The 25,154-nt window shown below is 39.7% G+C and overlaps 1 protein-coding gene across 1 annotated transcript in view; it reads left to right on the forward strand.

Moving 5' to 3' along the window:
• Window positions 1-25,154, forward strand: part of LOC124620279 (serine/threonine-protein phosphatase 6 regulatory ankyrin repeat subunit A) — a 437,897-nt gene that overhangs the window by 330,643 nt on the left and 82,100 nt on the right. The window contains exons 17-18 of the mRNA XM_047146947.1: window positions 5,590-5,712; window positions 13,241-13,450. Of these exons, the coding sequence (XP_047002903.1) occupies window positions 5,590-5,712; window positions 13,241-13,450 (333 nt within the window). The remainder of the gene's footprint in view (window positions 1-5,589; window positions 5,713-13,240; window positions 13,451-25,154) is intronic.

Below are 25,154 nucleotides of genomic sequence, written 5' to 3' on the forward strand. Positions count from 1 at the left end.
ACATAACAATACTGAACAGTACAGGGAGTAATGTCAAAGTTAAAGATAAATTAAGGAATAAGATGAGAGAGTTTTTGCACACTGTGTTAATGTAAACTAGAGAACAAAAGATCTACATCATATAATCTTAAAAAAAAAACTTACTAAATGGGCCTCAGTCTCACATCTTATGCTCAGATAATCATGATGTAATGCTAATTTCAGTGACTGTGAAGCATCTGGAACAAACAATAACAGACACATACTGGTGAATCCAAACTGAAGGTAAAATATTTATTTATATGTTGTCATATGCTAGTAAAACATGAAACAACTTAACAGAGGTCAACTCCATGTTAACTACCTGTATCACCTTGTTCTGTATAGTAATAATAACTAATAAAACAAGAATATATAGCTACATCAATGCAATCTGTCATTCACAGATTCATAAGGTGCCAATTATTTAATAAAAACATTGTTAATTAACCAAACTGTGAATATAATGTAATATACCATAACAAATTTCCACTTAGCAAGAAGTGTTGAAATATGTGGAAAAGATGATAGCCAACAGTATCATGAAAGTGAGAAATCTGCTGATAGGCAGGTGCATGGCTAGGTGTTATATCAAACAATAAACTATTATATATAAAAACAAAGATGAGGTGACTTACCGAACGAAAGTGCTGGCAGGTCGATAGACACACAAACAAACACAAATATACACACAAAATTCAAGCTTTCGCAACAAACTGTTGCCTCATCAGGAAAGAGGGAAGGAGAGGGGAAGACGAAAGGAAGTGGGTTTTAAGGGAGAGGGTAAGGAGTCATTCCAATCCCGGGAGAGGAAAGACTTACCTTTGTGGGAAAAAAGACAGGTATACACTCGCACACACGCACATATCCATCCACACATACAGACACAAGCAACACATATGTCTGCTTCATTTATTAGTTGACATTGGTATGTTGTTCAGATTGCACACCTGCACCTCTAATGCTTTGATAATACTCAACATAGTATTGTGCTATATTACTTGATATCCAATTCTAATTTAACCATTTATGAAGATACTAATTGACATATTACACATTGTATAGTATACCTTGACACATTTTCTGGTCACAGGTCTTGTTTTCCATTGTCTTACCCCCGTTAAGGGCTATATGTCATATAGAGTTACATGCCTTTTGTCATTGACTGAATGTCTTTCTAATATAATGTGTATGTATTGCAGTGCTCTTCTTTAAACTTACTTCATAGTTAATTATTTAGCATAATGCCTAGCTGTACATGCCTACCAGCAGACCTTCACTTTCATGATACTGTTGGTTATCACATTTCCCACATATTTCAATACTTCTTGCTAAGTGGAAATTTGTTATGGTATATTACATTAGATCCACAGTTTGGTTCATTAACAATGTTTTTATTAAATAATTGGCACCTTATGAACCTGTGATTGACAGATTGCATTGATGTAACTATATATTCTTGTTTTATTAGTTATTATTACTATACAAAACAAGGTGATACAGGTAGTTAATGAGGAGTTGACCTCTGTTAAGTTGTTTTATGTTTCACTAGTATATGACAACATACAAATAAATATTTTACCTTCAGTTTGCACTCATCAGTATATGACTGTGACTGTTGTGCTCCAGATGTTTCACAGACATTGACATTAGTATTACATGTTGATTATCCATGCATAACACACAGTATTGACCTCCATTTATTAGGTTCTTCTTTACGATCATATGGCATATATATTTTGTTCTATAGTTGCAACTGTTCTCTCATTTTATTCCATAATTTATCTTTAGCTTTGATATTACTCCCTGTACTGTTTCATGTTGCTATATGTCACTGCATATTACCACTGTATATGATACCTATGCTGCCCCTTTTATTATGTACTCACATTGTTATCGTTCTTGTCTTCACACAGGGGCCTGAAGGTGGCATAGTGTAGTGCTGAAACTAGTTGCTCAAATAAAATAACATCTGGAAATTTAAACATCAGAAGGTGTTGTGATTCAATATTTTATAAAGAAAAATGTACACCATTATAAATCATATCTGCCCCTTACTCGGCTTTGACTATGACACCTTACAGATGGTCGCCATTACTTTCCATGCAGTTCTCTAGGCAGTGAATGAAAGTCCCCATCCACTGATTTAGCATGGTCATTGCAATCTACTCCACAGCTGTTTTCATCCTTTCCTTGAGTTCAGCTGTAGTATGATGTTGTGTGGTGTACATTTAACCCTTCATGTATTTCCACTGGAAGAAATAAAGAAGAAGTCAGGAAGTGCAAAGTGAACCTAGTCGGGAAACTCTGTCCTGCTTTTGTTGTTTTTTTTTTTTCTGTACAACCTAGATTTTGTGTGGGTGGACGTGCAAGTTGTCACGGATGATGTGTCGCTGGGAACCCAATGCATGTCTGGCAGCAGAGCGGTAATAACTTCAGATAAGTACTTGATGCACCTCCGACTCTTGCTCTGTGGTCTGCTGAGTCCTTCTTCTCCCTGGACTTTTCTTCTTTGCACAAGATGCAGTAATCCTGAACAGCTACACTAATCATGAAATTGTTTGATGATCTGGGGCTGCCACGTTGTTTCAACTCAAGATGATGACCTAATGAGTCACTGAGCAATGTAGCATGCCACACTATATGACAAATCTTACTATTCGTTCTGCCAGACCCTGCATATCAGAATTTATACTTCTGGTAGTGTAATTTGAAATTACTATTATTATCCATCAGTTCACAGAATCCAATTAGCAGCTCATTTCAGGAGTTTCGTTCCCAATCGTTGTTAACGACTGTAAAAACTCAACAACTGATACCTTATGTTTGTATATACAACTACAATTTTCAGTAATAGTTATATCCCCTCTAAAGATGACAATTACCAGTTACGATTAGGATTCTGTCAACAAATGATAACAAAATGATGATGATGAATTTGTAAACAAGTTGTGGATGTCAGATGAGGCACATTTTCGTCTCACAGGTTATGTGAATAAACAGAACTACCATTGCTGGGCAAACACAAATCCTCATGACATTCATGAGCGCCATTTGCACACTAGTAAAGTGACAGATGGTGTAGTGTTTCATCACATGGAATTATCAGACCGATTTTTTGCAAATGAACAGGGAAACACAATAACTGTCAGTGTCGATTGTTATGTGGAAATGTTACAAACTTTTGTTACATCTGCATTGAACAACTTTCCAAACGTTCAAGAAGCCTGGTTTCAACAGAACAGAGTGACATCACACACTGCACAGCAATCAATGGCATATTTGTGAGAATTGTTTGGCAACCATGTGATTGCGTGATTCGGTAACATTCCCTGGCCCCCTAGATTGCCAAGATTGATCTGTTTGTGATTTTTTTCTTGTGGGGCTACCTCAAGACCAAAGTCTACACAACTTGACCAAGAACACTGGATGAGTTAAAACAGAGAATTCGGGATGCAATTCACAGTATCCCAGCTGAGATGTTGTAGCAGTCAATGAGGAATCTCAACAGCAGATTTCACAAATATATACATACAGGAGGATGCCATCTAAAGGGTGTAATATTTAAAAAGTGATAAATGCCATCAATGTTTTGTAAGTGGGAAAATTGTAAGGTTTCAATTATTATGAATGTAATTTCTTTCCTTCACCACTTCTAGTTTTATTGTATTGTAGATATGTTCCCATTTTTCTGTGTCACCCTGTATATAGGGATTGTATCAACCCCTTCTGCATTAGCTACAGCCAGAAGAGGGCACATTGAAGTATCGAAACAAAATAAATAAAATCATAAGGATAGCTGTAGGTGTTTTATTTTCTCACAATAGTTCATTTTTCAGTTAAGTGTGTCATGAAATTATATTAATTAATAGCTGTTTCTGCATAATTATTCTGCAAGTAGTCAGTTCATGTAATGACAGCAGTAACTATTTCTTTGATAACAAGAATTCTACCTACATGTAAAATAATATTTGTGTCTTATGTCTGTGTAATATACTCATGTTCGTCTACACTGGCTCATGTTTTTCCATTGTTTTGGTGATTTACTTAAATTCAGTCTCCAGTTAGCATGCATATTTAATTGGACCAAATTCATGTTCGAAAAGGTGTAAAAATATTGTGCGTTTTCATCAGTGAAAAGTCAAATAAAAAAAAATTATATTTAAATAAAGGACAGGCATGAAAGTCTCTTTGGGTTTGCTGCCAGATCCTAAAATCAACTTGACTCGATATTTCGGCGATCCAACTGTTCGCCATCTTCAGGAAATGCTGCTTCTGCTGATGAGTCCCGCTGAGAACTGACGCGAGATTGCAATTCGACGTCCTATATCGGCCACCATTCGGTACACGGCGCATGCGCCGCCCATCACGGTTTCTGGCTTCCAAAACAGGGAGGTGGCGCCGCCCTTAGTGAAACACTGCTGGCAACGATATATCGCAATCAAGGCCGCACCGAAGAACGTTCAGTTTTGATCCGAGATAATACAGGATTCCACGTTTGGCTAAGAGGAAACCCATTGTCCCTGTTGATTAAATTATCAGCCAACCTAATTTCAATCGCCTCTTTATACACACTATTCCAAAAACTGGAAATGTTGGCAATTACAACAGTTTCCTCAAATTTCATTTTGTGTCCCTCATTCAGGCAGTGTTCTGCTACGGCCAATTTTTCCGGCTGTTGTAGCCTTGTGTGACGGCCATGTTCCACACATCTGTCATTCACTGTGCGAATAGAATGGCCAATGTAAGCTTTCCCACATTGACATGGGATTTTGTACACCCCGGGTTTCCTAAGTCCCAAATCATCCTTCACAGAGCCGAGCAGAGCCCTAATCTTATAGGGTGGACGGAACACACTCTTAATGTTAAAACTCCTTAAAATTCGTCCAATCTTAAATGATAAGCCTCCAGCATAAGGAAGAAAGGCCACAGATCTATGTTCCTCTTCGAGTACCTCCAGAGACGTTCCAAATTCCATAGCCCGACGAATCTGTTTCTCGGTGTATCCATTTTCCTTAAAAACAGTCATCAGACTGGGCTTAGAGTCCATGGGCAAAGAATAAATAAATAAACAGGCAAGCTGTCTCTCACCACAGCTAGTAGTGTGTGCATTTGGTTTTGTCTGTGAATGTATGCACTTTTGGTCGAGAAAGAGCAAGAGCTTGAAAACTAGTGTGAATACCTTTGTGGGAACAAGAGACCAACCGGTGAAGTGCATTGTTTGTTCTTTGGTTAAGTAGCTGATTTCTCCGGTTTGATGTTTAACCTTTGTTTTTCATTTTTTTTTTTTTTTTTTTTTTTTGGAACTGTACTTCTGACATTAATCCAAGTAAAATAAATGTCTGAGTTTATGTGGGTTTGATTTCTGACCTACACTTTTCTTGTTGCATATTTCTAGGCACCACACATCAATCAGCTCTAAGTAGGCAGTTGCCTTTCATTTATTTTACGTGTTATACCATCCAGAAATTTCCTTTGTTAGTATACAAATAAAATGTTAATCATGTATTGTAAGGTATTCTGTATGTCTGCAACTAAAGTTTGATAAGTGGTGCTGATTCTGTGATTCAGGAACTCTGGCAAGGAAGTTTAAACTGGGCAGCATGGAGAACAATGTTGCTGTTTGTTGCGTTCTTAGTGTGCCCTCCAGTATGGATTGGTTTTACACTCCCACTGGGCCACAAATATAACAAGGTTAGTTACTTCAGTCAGATACATGTGTTTCTAATAAATCTTGTTTTCAGCACACATAATTTTCTAGTTATTCTGTTTTGCACATAATAATCATACTAGCACTATCATGACTGATGTACAGAGTGACAGATTAAAGGTAAGAGTGCTCCTGTAACAAGACAGAAGCTGTTGCTGAGGGATAGGCTTTAAAAATGTCAAGATGCTCATCACTTTTACCTCTTCTTGGAACTGTATTATCAAAGAGGCTACCCACATCTACATATCTGGTAAATTAATTAACAGAGGTACAGAGTACAACCTTGGCAAGGCAAAGGATCCAACAGTGGCACTGAATTCAGAGGATGATGCGTAAGAGAGCTAAGAAGAAGAACTTTGCAGTGCCAGATTTGGTAGCCTATCACTAGGTTATTTTTTACCATAATCCTAATGAGTACATGTGCATTAGCATTTTGGTGACTTTTCCTTACAAGTCATCATTTTTGCCTGAAGATGACAAGAGGATACCACAGTAAAGTGTTGCATAGTTTTAGCAAAACCTTGTGTCAAGGTGAAATGGAATGACCACAAAGGTTCAGTCACAGGTAAGGCAGGCGGCAGACTTTGTTTCATTGTCAGGATACTGGGAAAATGCATTCACTCTATAAGGAGCCTGCAGACCATTTGTGCATTCCATCTTGAAGTTTTGCGCAAGTATGTGTGAACCATACCAAATAGGACGAACTGGAGATATTGAATATATACAAGGAAGGGCAGCACAAATGATCACAGGTTTGTTTGATTCTTGGGATAGCATCATGGAAATATTGAAAAGCCAGGATTGGTAGACCCTTGCAGACAGGTGACTTTTATCATGAGAAAACCTACTTATAAAATGCCTATAACCAATATTAAGTGAAGAATCTGAAGGTTTAGTTCAGCCCCCTCGTATTGCTCTCATAGGGACAATAAAAGAAAGAATAGACTAATTACAGCATGCATAGAGGTATTTCAGCAATCATTCTTTCCATGCTCCACATACAATTGGAACAGGAAGAATCCGTAACATGTGATACCATGTTAAAAGTTCCTCTGCCATGCACTTCAGAGTGGTTTGAAGAATGTGTGTGTATGTATGTGTGTGTGTGTGTGTGTGTGTGTGTGTGTGTGTGTGTGTGTGTATGTATGTGTGTGTAGATGTAGACAATGTACCCAAGACTCTGCAGAAGTTATTGTGTTGTGAAAGCCTTAAATAGCAAACAACAGAATTTGTTTCTATTTAGTGTTCAGTAGCGGAACACTACCGCACTACCACACTACCACAACCATGTTGGTGGTAGAATGAGATTTTCACTCTGCAGCAGAGTGTGTGCTGATATGAAACTTCCTGGCAGATTAAAACTGTGTGCTGGACCGAGACTCAAATTCGGGACCTTTGCTTTTCGCAGGCAAGTGCTCTACTGGTAGAAGTAAAGCTGTGAGGACAGGGCGTGAGTCGTGCTTGGGTAGCTCAGTTGGTAGAGCACTTGCCCGCGAAAGGCAAAGGTCCCGAGTTCGAGTCTCAGTCTGGCACTCAGTTTTAATCTGCCAGGAAGTTTCATGTTGGTGGTGTCTTGTAAGATGTACTTGACATGTAATGAATTTGTCAGATGAAACCAGGATAGCATACTTATATGAGCAATGCACCACTCCTATCTCAATGGGGACTGAGATTTATTTTGTATTCCTTTTTTATAAATAGGTATAATTACATAAACAACACAATTTCTGGTATCATTTCATAGTTACGGTATTATCGTGTAGTTATTTTTTGGTGTCATTCACATAAAAACTAAACATAAATTTTTGACATACAAGAGCACTAAAGCTTCTTTGTTAAAACAGAGTAAAACTGGTGTACTCAGCTATCCACCTTCCCACTGCAAGCAAAACAAGGTAAAAAATTTATAAGGTAACTTGGCAAATTTTAGACAACAAACGAGCATCTCCTATCATCTGCTTGGTCTGGTGCAATTGTTAAAGACACACAGATTAAAAACTGTGGGTATATTGGCCAACAGTGAAATGACACTGTGACTTCCGGATAATTCAGGTATAATTGTACTGTAAAGATGTGCAAGATAATAAATTTCTATTTTCTACCAATAGATTATTATTCAGTGAAGGGATTTTAGTTTTACATATTCTGTTCTGTCATTATAAAAGCTATTTTTATTTACAATTATATTTTGTTATGTTTGTTGTATTTGGAATATATTTAGAACTATATTAAAATTCTTCATTAGTTGTCTTTTATGTAATAATGAGTTGAATTATTTGCATCATATCTCTATCCCTGGTTGGCTGGTTGTCAGTTCCAGCCTCATGTCAAATGGCTCATTTCCGTGTGGAATATTCAGATGCAAGACTGGTTCTGTGCAACTACCCACCACATGCTCCTCCAGTCCCATCACAAGCACACGCTGTCCAGTCACAATAGTGTGACCACCTGTCAAAATCGTGAATAACCACCTTTCACATTACAGACCACTGTGAGAAGTGCAAGAAAATAGTCAGGAAGGTTCTGGAAGATACCAACAGGGATTTGGAGCCATGCCAACTCCAGTGCCGTGTACTGGAGTTCACTCTTGAGGAACCATGATGCAGATAGCCTGATCAAGATGGCACCACAGATTCTCGATTTGGTTTAAAACCAGGGGTTTACTGGCCAGGGAGCACGGTAAACTCATCCTGGTTCTCTCTGAATTATGCACATACACTGTGTGTTGTGTGACACATCGCATTGTTCTGCAAGGAAAACCAAACTGCATGTAGAGATGGACATGGTCTCCAAGGTAGATACATACTTGTTTTGATCCATTGTGGCTTCCAGAATGATGAGATCACACAGGGAATACCATGAAAACATTCCCCAGACTATAACACTCCCTCCCGCAGCCTTGACCCTTCTGATAATCATTGCAGGGTATTTACTTTCAGACATTTCATGCCATACATCTCAACAGCCATTTATTTGTTGGAGTATAAAACATGATTCATAAGAAACATCACATCTTGTCACTCATTGGATGTGCAGTTGTGGCACTGGCATGTTACGCAAACAGTTTATGAACTTATCCGTTTTGGAAATGCTTCCACCCTAGGCCTGAAAGCTAATAATGGTCAAGCCCTTTTGGTCATCCTGTAAATCAGTCTGTTTGTGCATTATGCCAACAGCTGCACTTTTTTCCGTGTCCTGCACAACATGTTTTATGTAATCTCCACTGCCAGTGCTACCAACTGCCATCTGTGAGTGGTTATTGCACACTGATGTTGAACATAGGTGGTAGTCACATTAATGTAACTGGACTGTGTACTGCTCTACGAGAAGCAGGGCCATCTGTGAATGCAGTCATATCATTCCCCACCCCCTCTGTCTCTCTCTCTCTCGAAATAACAGCTTCTATGAATTACATAGATGCGAATTATTAGTCTTACAATACATCCTCTGAACCAAAAAGCCTCCTGGGCTTGATCTCTGCTAAACCCTACCCACATGTCTCCTGCTTCATACGATTAATCTCTGCACTCTCAGTGTCCAGTGTTACAGGGTACCACTCCACCAAACACCATATGGTGGCTTGCAGAGTCTGTATCTAGATGTATACTTTCCTCTGTTTTATATTTGCTGTTCTCTCCCCCCTCCCCACATTCCTACTCACTTCATCACTTCGTAGTGTGCCACTTGAAGCAGCTGTTCACCATGTAGAGGAGACACTGAATCATAGACAGATGCAATGAAACAGAATGCTAGGAATGTTCAGCTTTCAGACTACAATAGAAAACACATCCACATTCACCCATGCACATCTCAGACACACATATGGCTGTTGTTGACTGTGGGTACTAAGGCCTGATTGCAAGTGTGTCTAACATGGGCAGCAGCCTAGCGGTGATAAGTAGTTGGGGTATGGAAGAGGCATGGGGTAGGATGGGCGAGAGATAGCAAGGAAGGGGCAGGGAAAGATGTTAGTACCGCCTGTGGGAGCATTCAGGGACATGATGCTAAGTGCAACATAGGGATGCTGTACTGCATAGAGGGGAGGGAAAAAACGAGAGAAGTGAAGGACTATGTATGTGCACTGGTGACATAGAAAACATGTATAGTAATGAAGTGGGAGCAGGGGATAGGCAGGTGGAGGACAGGGAACCAGGTTGATTATGGGAACAAAGAATATTTTGAAGATAGAGTTCCCGCCTGTGCAGTTCAGAAAAGCTACTATTGGAGTGAAGAATCCAGATGGCAAAGGCTGTTAAGCAGTCATTACAGTCTAGCACATAATGTTGGAAGCCATGCTCTGCAACTTGGTAGTCCAGCTCTCTCTTGGCCACAGTTTGGGAGTGCCATTCATGCAGACAGACAGCTTTTAAGTAGTTTCACCCATGAAGAATATAGCACAGTGGTTGCTGCAATGTCTATAGATCACATGTCTGCCTGCATTAGTGGTCCTGCCTTTGATGGGCAGGAGATATTTGTGACAGGCTATAGCAGGTGGTTGTGGGAGAAAATATGGGACAAGTCTTGCAACCAGGTTTATTGCAGAGATATAAGCCATGATGCAACGGTTTGGGAGCAGGAGTGAAGTAAGGACAAACAAGGATATTGTGTCGGTTGGGTGGGTGGTGGAATACCACTGTGGGAGGTGTGGGAAAGATAGTGGGGAAGATATTTCTCATTTCAGGGCATGATGGGCAGTAGTCAAAACACTAGCAGGTAGCAAAAATGTTATTCAGTTCTCCAGGCTTGGGTTTTACTGAGTCTTGAGAGAAGTGTTCCTTTGTGGCCAGGCAGTCAGTATATGATGCATTGTAGGCACAGATCTGATTTTGGGCTCATTTAGAAAAATGGTTTCAGTATGTAAAGGAGTCAGGAAGACCCTTGCCATATTTTGAGAGATGCAATGACCACAGGTGGCTAGGCTGTATGGAAGGGACTTCTTGGCATGGAATGGATGGCAGCTGTTAAAGTGGAGATATTGTTGGTAATTGGTAGCTTTGATGTGGATGGAGGTACTGATACAGCAATCCTTGAGGTGTAAGTTGGTATTGAAGAAGGGACTTGTTAGGCTGAGGAAGATTGGGTGACACAAATGGGGAAGAAGGTGTTGAGGTTCCGGGGGAGTGAGGATAAGATGTCCTCACCGTCAGTCCAGATCATGAAGATGTCATCTGTGAATCTAAATCAGGTGAGAGGTTTGAGAGTCTGGGTGGTTAGGAAGAATACCTCTAGATGGCTCACAAATAGGTGAGCTTGAGACAATGCCCTACAGGTGCCCATTACTGTACCACAGATTGTTTGTAGGTGATGCCTTCAGAGGAGAAGTAATTGTATATAAGTATACAGTTGGTCATGGTGACAAGGAAGGAGACATTTGGCACTGGAAGTGTAATGTTCAACAGTGGAAAGGCCATGGGCATTGAGGATATTAGTGTAGAGGGAGGTGGTATAGACAGTGAAGAGCATGGCACTGGATGGTAAAGGAACAGGGACTGTAGAGAATCTGTGGAGGAAATGGTTGTTGTCTTATTGGAGGTTAAGTTGGTCCACAAGGGCATAAATTCTCTTTGTGAGAGCACAGTAACTGGCCACTATACAACACCCTGGATGGTTGGATTTTTGTACTTTAGGAAGCATGTAGTAGGTAGGAGTGCAGAGAGTGGTTGGTTTGAGATGAGAGAGGGAGAGAAGACTCTCCGGGGGAGAGTTTCTGGGATGAACTTAAGTATTTGAGGAGGAACTGGAGAGCCCATTGGATTCTTAGAACAGGGTCACTGTGGCAAGGCTTGTGTGTGGGCATATTTGATGGTTGCAGTTCCAACCACAGTGGTAGAAATAAATCATGAAATGTGGGAAAATAAGAAAAGAAGAGAACTGAAGTGTTTGAAAGATTACAGACAGATGCTGAAAATTAGGTGGACTGATAAGGAATGAGGGTTTCTTTCCAGATCTGGTGAAGAAAGGAGTATGTTCAAAACCCTAACTAGAATAAGAGGTAGGATGAGAGGGCATATGGTAAGACCTCATAAAATGACATCTATATTATTAGAGGGAGCCATACAGGGTAAAACTGTAGGAGGAGACAGAAATCCAAACATATCCAGCAAGTGACTGAAGACATTAAGCATAAGTTTTAGTGTTAGATGAAGAGGAAGTCACGGTAGCTTGTATCAAACCGCTCAGAAGACTGATGATCCCATTACCCTCCTCTCCCCTCCCAAAAAAGGTGGATGAAGTGTCTTTTGCAAAGATGACATTTTGTTATCAAGGGAACTGCACTTATGAAATGAAGATATAGAACTTCATAGTGAACTCTTGGAAAATGAGAGTAATATTAGCACAAGCTCAAAAAGGTGGATCTAAGTGAAAGTTATTTGCTACAGAAGAAATATTTTCCTCAGTTTGGAACCTGTTGATGCATCCATAAAGCTCCATCAGTCCTCCTATGATCCCAGCATTCCCAATTACAAGCATAGGCATAGCCATGTCAACAAATCTCGTTACTGGAACTTCATACAGAAGTGTGCACTCAGATTTCAGGGTTCAGCGGGCACAATCTTTCTGGTAACATCTATCACTACACCTGGTGATAACATAATGAGGGACACAGTGAAATATTATCCCTGCTGTACACAGAGGCTCAGCCATACACCTGTGATTAATTTCTCATGATTTGTGCATAAGAAAATGAATAGTTATTTCCCATTATATAATAGTCTGATGAACACAGATTATTATTGTTATTTTTTTGTTTTTGTTATCCTTATAACTAGTACTATATTTTATTTTTCACTCTTCTGTATTAATTCTCTCCAATGTCCACATTTGGAAAGGCTTTCCATGACACAAGCTTACAGGGACACTAAGTTAGAAAGGAAATGAGGAATATTTTTACCCAGACAAGATGCCAAGAAAAGTTTGCAATTTTTACATGTTTTTGACAGAAAAAGCAATATGAGACACACATTACTAAAGATAAGGATTTTAAATGTTGAAGTGCAAAATGAGAGTCAACAATACTTTTTAAAAAATTAGCTTATTATGAAAGCCAAAATTTGACTAATTAATAGTGTTGACAGAAAAACGATGATAAAAAATTATTAGGCCTCAATTGTGAAAATTTGGCAGTAACTGTCTCTGAGGAAAATGTTGGATGTTATAAGGTAAATTGTTGAGATTAATTCTAGTGGTATTGTAAAAAAGGAAAGGACTGCAGCTGCCATTGTGGTTGTTTTAATTTTGTCTTACTTTGAATAGGTGCTCTTCTTTTGTCTTGTTTATTTTATGCACTCAGAGGCAAGGATTCACTACAATTAAGATTTGAGTAGAAATTTCTAGTTATTACACTTCTTGATGTTACTCATGAATTTGTCTCTGGCACTATCTGCTATGAAAATGTTTGTCAACCAAATCACCTGCAAATGAACTAATTTCATCATTGTAATAAAAGTATTTGTTGATGCTTTTTTGCTTTTTAGGTAGAACATAATTTATTGATGCACCTGATTGTTACAGGTGCCTATCATCAAGTTTATGTCATACCTGACATCACATATGTACCTGATGCTGTTCCTCATGCTGACTGGAATTACACCATTTTACCCAGTAGTGAGGCCAAAATTGATCCCTTACTGGTATGAATGGGTGCTACTTGTGTGGTTATCAGGATTGTTGCTCTTTGAACTTACAAATCCCAGTGACAAGAGTGGACTTGGTTGGATCAAGGTGAGTAACAATAAATTGAAGTTCATTTAACAAGTCAACTGTCACACATTTTTCTGTAATTTGCAAGCCACTTTACAGTATGTGTTTGTGGGTGCTGCTGGTGCCACTGTACTATCATTTCCCCCCTTTGCCTGTTAGATCAGTGAACAGTGCATAGGAAGAACAACTGTCAATAAGCCTTTGATGAGCCATAATTACTCTGATTTTGTCACTACCATCATTTCATAAGACGTACATCGGAATAAGTAATGTCTTGCCAGACTTCTTAAAGTGTACTACCTCTGAATCTTAATGGTAAACCTCTCCTTGATTCTCCACAGCCCTCTCCTGGCATCTGTCGCTAGAACCTGTTGAATATCAATGAAATGCTATCGTGCTTGCCATACAGAATTTCTGTGAACCATGCCACTCTTTTGATCCTCTCTATCTCCTTCATTAATCCTCCCTGGTAAGGATCCCAGACTGACAATCAGTACTCAAGAACTGATGTAACAAGTGTTTTCTAAACCATTTTGCTGATGGTTGAATTACATTCCCTAATGAATCTTCCAGTGAATCTCAGCCTGATAACTGCTTTCCTACAACTAGTCTTATGTTGTTGTCCAACTTTGTCACTCTGGACAGTTACTCCCAGATATTAATAGCTTGTTTCAAGCAGTTTATCACCTCTAATGTAATTGAACAGTAAATAAATGTAATTTAGTGTGGAGAAATAGGCAAAGATATCCAATACTGTTGGCGACAAATCACTTGAAGCAATAACTACTGTATAATATCTATTAGTAATCCTCCATAGTAACCTAAACTGGAATGACCACATAAAACAAATTGTGGGAAAAGCAGATGCTGGACTGAGATTCATTGGGAGAATCTTAAGGAAATGTAATCTGTCTATGAAAGAGTGGCTTATGAAATACATGTAAGACTGATTATCAGTCTGGGATCTGGAGGTAGAGAAGATCCAATGAACAGTAGCACTTTCTGTCACAGTATTGTTTAGTCAGTGAGGGAACATTACAGAGATGTGCAACCAACTGCTTTGCTAGATGCTGCAAGAGAAGTGATATGCAGCATGAAGAGATTTACTGTTGAAATCCCAGGAGTGATCATTGTATGAAAACTCAGTAAATATGTTACTTCCTTCCTCATACATCTTATGAAATGACCAAAATGAGAAAATCAGAGTAATTACAGCTCATATTGAGGTTTGCCACCAATCATTATTCCCATGCACCATTTGCAAATGGGACAGGGGAAGGGGGAAAAGATGGAGGTACCAGAAATATCCTCCATCACACACCATAAGGTGGCTTCCAAAATACAGCTGTGAATGTAGATGTAGTGCATCTTTTCTATCTATGTGCAATATGTTACATTTATTTATGTAGAAGCTTGGTTGTCAATCCTTGCAACAAACATTGTTCCTGTGCAGGTCTTATTGCATTTTGCTAGTTTTCTGGCGTTGGAATTGTCCTACATATATCATATTTACCCAAGAGTAAGACAGCCATAAAAAAAGGCACCCCCCCCCCTTTTTTTAACAGGCTCCTTGAGAGAAAAATTTATTTTTTAACATATTCTGACTAATCAAATTACAAACTTGTTATGGATGTAACGTATCTACCTAAAAAGTTAACAGTGCATCTACTCTAATCTTATGCCATTTATTCAGTGTTTACATTTTCATAATACAAGCATAAATAAAATAAACAAAAAGAAATGCTTTACATTAATTTTTATCCTCAATATCTGTTTTGTTTACTGTCATCTGTGGTATCACTATTTTAATCATCATCCTGATAGGGCAAGTGTGAAACTTATACCTTCGTTGTCACAAATATTGGTTATTTCTTCTGAATGTTTTGTGATTTCTGAGGTTGTGGTTATGGTGGGACCTAAGAACACAGCTTTTTTCCTAGATAAATAGCAGATTTTGCTTCTATACTCACGCAAGAATGTTACAATTGCTTTTGCTTCCAAACAAATCACCTGCTCGCTGCTCTTTCTTCCAAACAAATCACTTGCCCTCTGCTCTCTCATTGGCTGTATGGAACCAGCAGCTGACACACCCCCTTCCATAAGAATGCCACTAGCCCCAGTCTAGTCTTCAAGCATCTCCTGCAGAAATGCATGCTGTTGCTGAGTATTTGTCCAATTTTAATGTCAGTTCAATTCTGAGTACAAATGGATTCAGGAAAACTGCAGTTTAAGCATGGTAGATGTTGTGATTCTTCAACTTCTCCTGGCATATTTCTTGCTCGAACAGTCCACGGGTGTACTGCCGGTCCATAGTGTCCAATGGGCACAATATTTCGGCGATCAGACATGTCGCCATCATCAGGTGCGCTGACGAAGTGAGCTCCTGAGGGCGGGTGGCTGTCCTAAATCCCCTTCCCCTGCGAGGCATTCTCTCTGCGGTCCGTGACTGCGGCCGCGCGTTGGCGGTCGTTGAGAGGCTGGCGTTGGCATCTATGGTGGTGTCGGTGTAACTGCCTCGTCTGCCCTGGTTGCTCGTTCCTTTTCTTTGCTGAACCTCTTTTTAATTAGACTCAGTGCTGGTTCCCATGCCTTCCTGAGGTTATAGTCGCAATATCTGTTGATGAGTCCATCCCTGGTACAAATTTTAATAGCCTCTCTAATGATGCTGTCCCAGTATTTAGATGTCTGTGCACAGATTTAATGGCATTACATTTGAGGCCCACGGCCTGTAGAACAGTGAGCAAAGAGCGGAGGTTATGTAGGTGATCCTCCAAGGTAGCACCTTTTATGATGATATCGTCAAGATGGGAAAATCATCGTACCCTTTTCTAAAAAAATACAATGAATGATGGCAGGTGTATTAGCGATCCCAAACATTAGTCATCATGCTGATAGAGGCTGAAAGGCATATTAACAACAAGCAATGTTTTGAAGTGTCATCCAAAGGACACCAAAGGTAGACTCCAGCCAAGTCAATTTTTTAAAAGAATTGATCCTCATCCAATATTGTGAGCAACTCCTCCAGGCAAGCCAGGGGGAGGGGGGGTGACCTTGAAATCACCACAGGACCAAAGCTGACTGGATGGCTTCTTTACAATCACTATGGGTGCAGCCCATTGGTCTAATTGCTCCCAGTGTCATTAAATGATGCAGCTTCATCTTAATCTGGCCATGTAGAACTACGGGCACCACCCACACCTGATAAAAGCAAGGAGAGATGTGAGTTGTGAAATTGCTTGCACAACCTAGCCTTGAAGCAGAGCAGTCCAAAAACTCGGAACAGGAAGAATCCAGTTCACGATAAGGCACTTGGTCTGACACCAGATGCACCACATCCAAAATACAAAAACCAAAAGCAGCGAAGGCATCTAACACAAAGAAATTTTCAGTACTCACATCATTAACCACTAAGTATGTAATAGAATAGACAACTGACTTGTTAACCGTGCTGTCAGCCATGAACTGACTGAGAAGAGGTATCGGCTGCTTGTTGTAGATAACCTTTCAACACTTGAAGCATGCCGATGATGGAGACCCTAACCTGGTGAACATATGTGAGTCAAGTAGGGACACGGTGACCTCTGTGTCAACTTATGGGAATCATGGCTTATCCGTCACCCACACTTCAGTGCAAATTTTAAAATTTTTTTTTCTGGCCTGCAGACAGTGGTGAACACAATGACGAGACAGTATGAATATCGATGTTCATGGATTTGTGCAATGCTTCCTAAGGGGGTGGGGCTTTTTTTCCCCCAAGAGTCTCAACAGTTGGGGCTGGCCTTGTGCTCACATGTATAAACACAAGGGTCATGAAGGAAGTGGCATTCATTATTCCCACTGCTGATGACATGTTTGTACACATCGACCCTGTTGCTTGGAAGGAAGTGGCATTTGCTATTCCCGCTGCTGATGATGTGTTAGCTGGTTTGTTTGTTTGTACTTTGGCTACTTCCTCTTCCCCCAACATTCTAGGCTCCATGTGCTGGGGCTGCATGCTATCAACATCAGCAACCAATGGATGTCCTGCAGCATGGGTGACATCTAACAACGGTGCAATATTCAAAGCCCCTTCTAATATAGGGCCCTCAAACTCAAGGGCAAGTTGATGGACCTCGTTATCCAGAGGCAAAAGAATGATTGCATCTCTGATCTGGTGTCCATATAAAACTCCCACCTGAGACTTAGGAGTGATGAACCGACAGGACTGAGACCATGAACGTCGGCCACCCAAGTGTGACACAATTGTTGCGGCTGTTAGCAACGTTGGTAGAATTGAACACACGCCATGGCCACATGCTTACACTTGCAGTGATAGGACACCAGATGACATGGGTCAGTCACATTAATGTGACCACCTGTCAGAAATCTGAACAACCAACTTTTTTAGCATTGATGTACAGGAAGAGTGTCAGTGAGGATATGGAAGGTATCAACAGGGATTTGGAACCATTCTAATTCCAGTGCTGTGAAGAGCTGCACTAGGTTTTTCTTTTTAGGATTAATGGTGCAGTGTGACTGAGGTGGTCCCACAGATTCTCGTTTGGGTTTAAATCCGGGCAGTATGGCAAAATCATCCTGGTGCCCTTCGAACCACACATGAGCACCACAAGCTGTGGACATGTTGCATTATCCTGCTAGTAGATGCCATCATGCTGAGGAAAAAAAACAAACAAACAAACTGTATGTAGGAAGAAAAAATAAATTGCATATAGGGGTAGACATGGTCCCCATGGATAGATGCATACTTCTTCTGTAGATCCTCTGTGTCTTCCAGAATATCGCTATCACCCAGAGTATTCAGCAAAAATATGCACCATGCCATAACGCTCCCTCCTCCAGTCTGGATGCTTCTGACTATTGTTGCAGGGCTGTACACACCAACAGGCATCTGTACGATGGAGCACAGAACATAATTCACCTGGAAAGGCCACTTGTCACCACTCAGTGGACGTCCAGTAGTGGTACTGATGTGCAAATTCCAGTGCCCATCGCTGTTGCCCTCCCCCCATGAACCATGGACCTTGCCGTTTGTGGGGAGGCTTGCGTGCTTCAACAATACAGATAGCCGTACCGTAGGTGCAACCGCAACGGAGGGGTATCTGTTGAGAGGCCAGACAAACGTGTGGTTCCTGAAGACGGGCAGCAGCCTTTTCAGTAGTTGCAGGGGCAAAAGTCGGAATGATTGACTGATCTGGCCTTGTAACATTAACCAAAACGGCCTTGCTGTGCTGATACTGTGAACAGCTGAAAGCCAGGGGAAACTATGGCCATAATTTTCCCCGAGGGCATGCAGCTTTACTGTATGGTTAAATGATGATGGCGTCCTCTTGGGTAAAATATTTCGGAGGTAAAACAGTCCCCCATTTGGATCTCTGGGTGGGGACTACTCAAGAGGACATTGTTATCAGGAGAAAGAAAACTAGCATTCTACAGATTGGAGCGTGGAATGTCAGATCCCTTAACAAGCAGGTAGGTTAGAAAATTTAAAAAGGGAAATGGATAGGTTAAAGTTAGATATAGTGGGATTTAGTGAAGTTCGGTGGCAGGAGGAACAAGACTTCTGGTCAGGTGAACACAGGGTTATAAATACAAAGTCAAATAGGGATAATCCAAGAGTAGGTTTAATAATGAATAAAAAAATAGGAGTGCGGGTAAGCTTCTACAAACAGCATAGTGAACATATTATAGTGGCCAAGATAGACACGAAGCCGATGCCTACTACAGTAGTACAAGTTTATATGCCAACTAGCTCTGCAGATGACGAATAAATTGAAGAAATGTATGATGAGATAAAAGAAATTATTCAGGTAGTGAAGGGAGATGAAAATTTAATAGTCACGGGTGACTGGAATTCAACAATAGGAAAAGGGAGAGAAGGAAATATAGTAGGTGAATATGGATTGGGGCTAAGAAATGAAAGAGGAAGCCGCCTGGTAGAAATTTGTGCAGAGCATAACTTAATCATAGCTAACACTTGGTTCAAGAATCATAAAAGAGGGTCGTATACATGGGAGAATCCTGGAGATACTAAAAGGTATCCGATAGATTATATAATGGTAAGACAGAGATTTAGGAACCAGGTTTTAAATTGTAGGACATTTCCAGGGGCAGATGTGGACTCTGACCACAATCTATTGGTTATGAACTGTAGATTAAAACTGAAGAAATTCCAAAAAGGTGGGACTTTAAGAAGATGGGACCTGGGTAAACTGACTAAACCAGAGGTTGTACAGAGTTTCAGGGAGAGCATAAGGGAACAATTGACAGGAATGGGGGAAAGAAATACGGTAGAAGAAGAATGGGTAGCTCTGAGGGATGAAGTAGTGAAGGCAGCAGAGGTTCAAGTACATAAAAAGACGAGGGCTAGTAGAAATCCATGGGCAACAGAAGAAATATTGAATTTAATTGATGAAAGGAGAAAATATGAAAATGCAGTAAATGAAGCAGGCAAAAAGGAATACAAATGTCTCAAAAATGAGATCGACAGGAAGTGAAAAATGGCTAAGCAGGGATGGCTAGAGGACAAATGTAAGGATGTGGAGGCTTATCTCACTAGGGGTAAGATAGATACAGCCTACAGGAAAATTAAAGAGACCTTTGGAAGAAAGAGAGCCACTTGGATGAATATCAAGAGCTCAGATGGAAACCCAGTTCTAAGCAAACAGGGGAAAGCAGAAAGATGGAAGGAGTATATAGAGGGTCTATACAAGGGACATGTACTTGAGGACAATATTATGGAAATGGAAGAGGATGTAGATGAAGATGAAAAGGGAGATACGATACTGCGTGAAGAGTTTGACAGAGCACTGAAAGACCTGAGTCGAAACAAGGCCCCAGGAGTAGACAACATTCCATTAGAACTACTGACGGCCTTGGGAGAGCCAGTCCTGACAAAACTCTGTCATCTAGTGAACAAAATGTACGAGACAGGCGAAATACCCTCAGACTTCAAGAAGAATATAATAATTCCAATCCCGAAGAAAGCAGGTGATGACAGATGTGAAAATTACCGAACTATCAGTTTAATAAGTCACAGCTGCAAAATACTAACATGAATTCTTTACAGACAAATGGAAAAACTGGTAGAAGCCGACCTCGGGGAAGATCAGTTTGGATTCCGTAGAAATGTTGGAACACGTGAGGCAATTCTGATCTTACGACTTATCTTAGAAGAAAGATTAAGGAAAGGCAAACCTACGTTTCTAGCATTTGTAGACTTAGAGAAAGCTTTTGACAATGTTGACTGGAATACTCTTTCAAATTCTAAAGGTGGCAAGGGTAAAATACAGGGAGCGAAAGGCTATTTACAATGTGTACAGAAACCAGATGGCAGTTACAAGAGTCGAGGGGCATGAAAGGGAAGCAGTAGTTGGGAAGGGAGTGAGACAGGGTTGTAGCCTCTCCCCGATGCTATTCAATCTGTATATTGAGCAAGCAGTAAAGTAAACAAAAGAAAAATTTGGAGTAGCTATTAAAATCCATGGAGAAGAAATAAAAACTTTGAGGTTCGCCGATGACATTGTAATTCTGTCAGAGACAGAAAAGGACTTGGAAGAGCAGTTGAATGGAATGGACAGTGTCTTGTAAGGAGGATATAAGATGAAACAAGGCAAAAGCAAAACAAGGATAATGGAATGTAGTCAAATTAAGTCAGGGGATGCTAAGGGAATTAGATTAGGAAATGAGACACTTAAAGTAGTAAAGGAGTTTTGCTATTTGGGGAGCAAAATAACTGATGATGGTCGAAGTAGAGAGGATATAAAATGTAGACTGGCAATGACAAGGAAAGCGTTTCTGAAGAAGAGAAATTTGTTAACATTGAGTATAGATTTAAGTGTCAGGAAGTTGTTGCTGAAAGTATTTGTATGGAGTGTAGCCATGTATGGAAGTGAAACATGGACGATAAATAGTTTGGACAAGAAGAGAATAGAAGCTTTTGAAATGTGGTGCTACAGAAGAATGTTGAAGATTAGGTGGGTAGATCATGTAACTAATGAGGAGGTATTGAATAGGATTGGGGAGAAGAGAAGTTTGTGGTACAACTTGACTAGACGAAGGGATCGGTTGGTAGGACATGTCCTGAGGCATCAAGGGATCAGAAATTTAGCATTGGAGGGCAGTGTGGAGGGTAAAAATCGTATAGGGAGACCAAGAGATGAATACACTAAGCAGATTCAGAACAATGTAGGTTGCAGTAGGTACTGGAAGATGAAGGAGCTTGCACAGGATAGATTAGCAAGGAGAGTTGCATCAAACCAGTCTCAGGACTGAAGACCACAACAACAACAACATCGCTGATGCAGAACAGTCAGCATGGTTGTATCACCTGCAGGGACCTGCTGCAGATGCCCATAAGCATACATGTTCACTGAATAGTCATTGATGGGAGACTGTTGGTAGCCACCTGATTCACCTCGATGGTCAGTTGCTCAACAGCTGTTCTTGACACTTGTCATCTATGGCCTATGCTGCACCACGGTTGCCTCAGTACCAGTTCTGGGCAGTGCCATTTTGCCATGCCCAGCATACTTTTCACCATGGCAGCAAGCTACAGGGATTGTCCAAAGAAGGGTAGATACCATTCATTTCAGAGTCATTTAACATTCCAACATAGGTATGCAGCTGGAAGCAGTAATAAGTTAGATGGCACTATGTTTGAGAAGACCTTCATTATTCCATGCTTTGCCATTTATTTACTTTGTATGAATCACAGTAACCCTCCAATCTATTTCAGTGATATTTCCCAGGCCCTGAACAGTCAGTTTCTCAACTTCACTCAAGGTGAACTGTTGATTTTTGCAAGGAACGTATGCTTTCACTTGCTTCCAAATAAGTTTAGTTGTGTTAAAATGGCAGTGGTAGTCTCATGACTCTATTCCAATACTTACAAGCCACATCATTGATAACGTAAGTCAGGAATTGTGGCTTATGAAGTGACATGAGTTCTATTAATTCTAATTTTTTTAGCATATCATACACAGTAACATTGGGTTATTGTAATCACCAAATAATGTCTACCTTTTGAGAGGACAGGATTATATCATTTAAAACTAAATTGTATGGAGTGTTGTCATTAATAATTACTGATCAATTTTCTAAACTTGGTAACAACATACTGTGGAACCAATTCAAAAATGTTTCATGATTCATTTCTTCATAGTACTCTGATGTTTTCTTTGATCCAAAAAGCGGTTGATATTGGAATAAAGCCATGGTAGGTATCAACATGCAAAAGAATAATAGTACCATCTTTGCAAATGGTGAGTGCCATACTTTCTGCTTTGTCATCACTCCAACCTCTTGTAACAGTATGACCTGCATTCACCCATGTTGCATCGATCCAAATAATGTCCCTGAAAGTAATGATCTTTATTTCATGCAAAAATATACATTGCTGTGCAGCTATGTTTTCCCATTCCATCAATATTTTACAGAACCAACTGCTACAATGATTTGCTGCCTTCAGAAAGTTCGACTTCACGCAATGTTGGATGAAGCTTATCTAATGTAGGCCTATCTCTGCTATGATTAAAATTGTATATATGACACAGAATCACTTCTTGTGTGAAGGGATTCAGGTATGTTACACTTTCCTGAACACTTCTCTTTCTGTGTGGCTTATGAAGACAAGAGGATCCTGCTTCAGTTTGTTCCTTCTCATATTTTTCCTTACCAATATGAATTACAGTCAGTTCACTAACTTCAGCAGGAGCTGCAGTTCACATGATTATTTTTGAAATCAGTAGCAGAGGTCTCCCAACTTTCTGCCTCCCTCTCAACATGTTCCTGCACATTGCACATCAGTTGTCAAGATTATCCTTTAAATGCAAGGTTTCTTTCAGTATGTGTTTGCATCCAGAATCTTGAGTCTGATCCTGTTCTTTCACATTTCAGCAGATGTGATAAAAAAACCACAATAATGATAACAAAATATGCACATTTCATACACAGCACTAGCCAAACATTGGAAGTGAAATAACCACGTGGCAGTTTGGTTTGGCAAAGGGGAATAGTTCAGGCATGATGCTGAGTGCTGTGATTGGAGGAAGGCGCTCCAGTGGTTGAATTGTGAACTATCAATAATTTTAATTGTACTGTAGTGTACATACTGCTTTCTTTATGAATTCTAGCAAAGAAGTTATCTTGTAATGTAAAAAGCTAGTTCTACACTGTACATTCACTTCTCAACATCACTGAATGCAGTACGTATACTGTCAGTCAGCATCAATACCTTGATGATAGTAGCTGGTTTCCATGTTGTATACTGCACTTTCCCACTTCCTCACCTAAAAAATTGAGTCAGCATCCCTCCATAATGAGTGAGATATTGAGCTCGGAAAAAGAATAAGATGTTAATATTATCCATTGCAGAGCTTTGATGTAAGGTATTTCCAAGAGGACAAATAAAACAAAATACAATGAAAAATTGTTGAGTAAATATGTGTTATGATATGACTGAAATGTGTTATTTTTATGTACCTGTGTTACATTTTTTACCAAACCACTACTCTTTGTTGTCTGAATAATTCTTCACTGTATTGCATGTTTAAATAAATTTGTTTTATTATCTTTACACTCCTTAAGGAATTTCGTACAATTTTATTCCTTTACCAAAAATGATGTTTTGAGTGTTGTATATTCTTTCTTGGTAACTGTAAGTTCATTCTAGCTCTTATTCTATGGTCATGGTACAGTAATTAAGTTTTTTTGTCAACCAAAATGTACCTCGGTTTAGACTCGTGATGAGATTTGGTAGTATATGGTGGCTCGCTCTATTGTTGGTTTTCAGTGTTTTGAATCCTGTTCACCATGTTTTTATTCATGACTGTTTGCAGTTGAAGGTTGATAATGACGAGTGCTTCATTTTATTGTTTGAAATTGCTAACAGTTCAATCTTGTTCATTGAATATTACGATGGGTGATGATATGACAAGCCCATAAAGTTTTTGCAACTATACGACTTGCTGGCTGAGTTTGTAGTGTTTCATGTGTGTGGCAAGCACATCGAGTTGACTCAAGTTGCTCCTTCAGTTTACTTCATTCTTGCTTATCTTGAAGGAGTGTATTACTCTTTGCATTTTGTGTTAGGGATGAACATTAGTTGGTGAGTGAGTGACTTTTAGTAGACAGGTTGTGGTTTAAGAAGCTTTGGATGGATTTCTTGTTTTTTTGTGTTTTGTTTGTTAATGAATGGTGGCATCTTGGCTAAAAATAAGTATTAGTCTGTTAATGAATGGTGGCATCTTGGCTAAAAATAAATATTAGTGTGGACTGAAGGAGAGTTGTCAATGCTAACAGGACTACAGTAGCACTTCTTGTTGATCAGTATCACCAGCTGACAGAATTAGGCCTCTTTAGGAAAATGTCTGAACTGTCACAGAAGAAAAGTGGATATGATGACAGACTGACCTGTAGTGTAGCCCGAGGTCTAGGTTGGAATATTACAGTTCAGTCATTCCATGCCAACTGGTCTAGAGGTTCTCGCATGACAATCATGCATTTTTAAAAACATTTGTGTGAACATGTACTCAGTATATATTGGTAAGTTTCACCATTCTCAGTTCATTACTTGCAGAGACTTAGTCATTCATTCAGCACTGTAGTGCAGCTTTAACAGTGCACCACTGAGCTTTTGGCAACTTTGAGACGCAATATCCCTGGGAATATTTTCTTGAAAGAAACAAAACTAAGTCAGATTAAACTTATCAGTTACAGATATTTTAGA

This window comes from Schistocerca americana, chromosome 6 (assembly GCF_021461395.2).
Source record: "Schistocerca americana isolate TAMUIC-IGC-003095 chromosome 6, iqSchAmer2.1, whole genome shotgun sequence".
Taxonomy (NCBI): domain Eukaryota; kingdom Metazoa; phylum Arthropoda; class Insecta; order Orthoptera; family Acrididae; genus Schistocerca; species Schistocerca americana.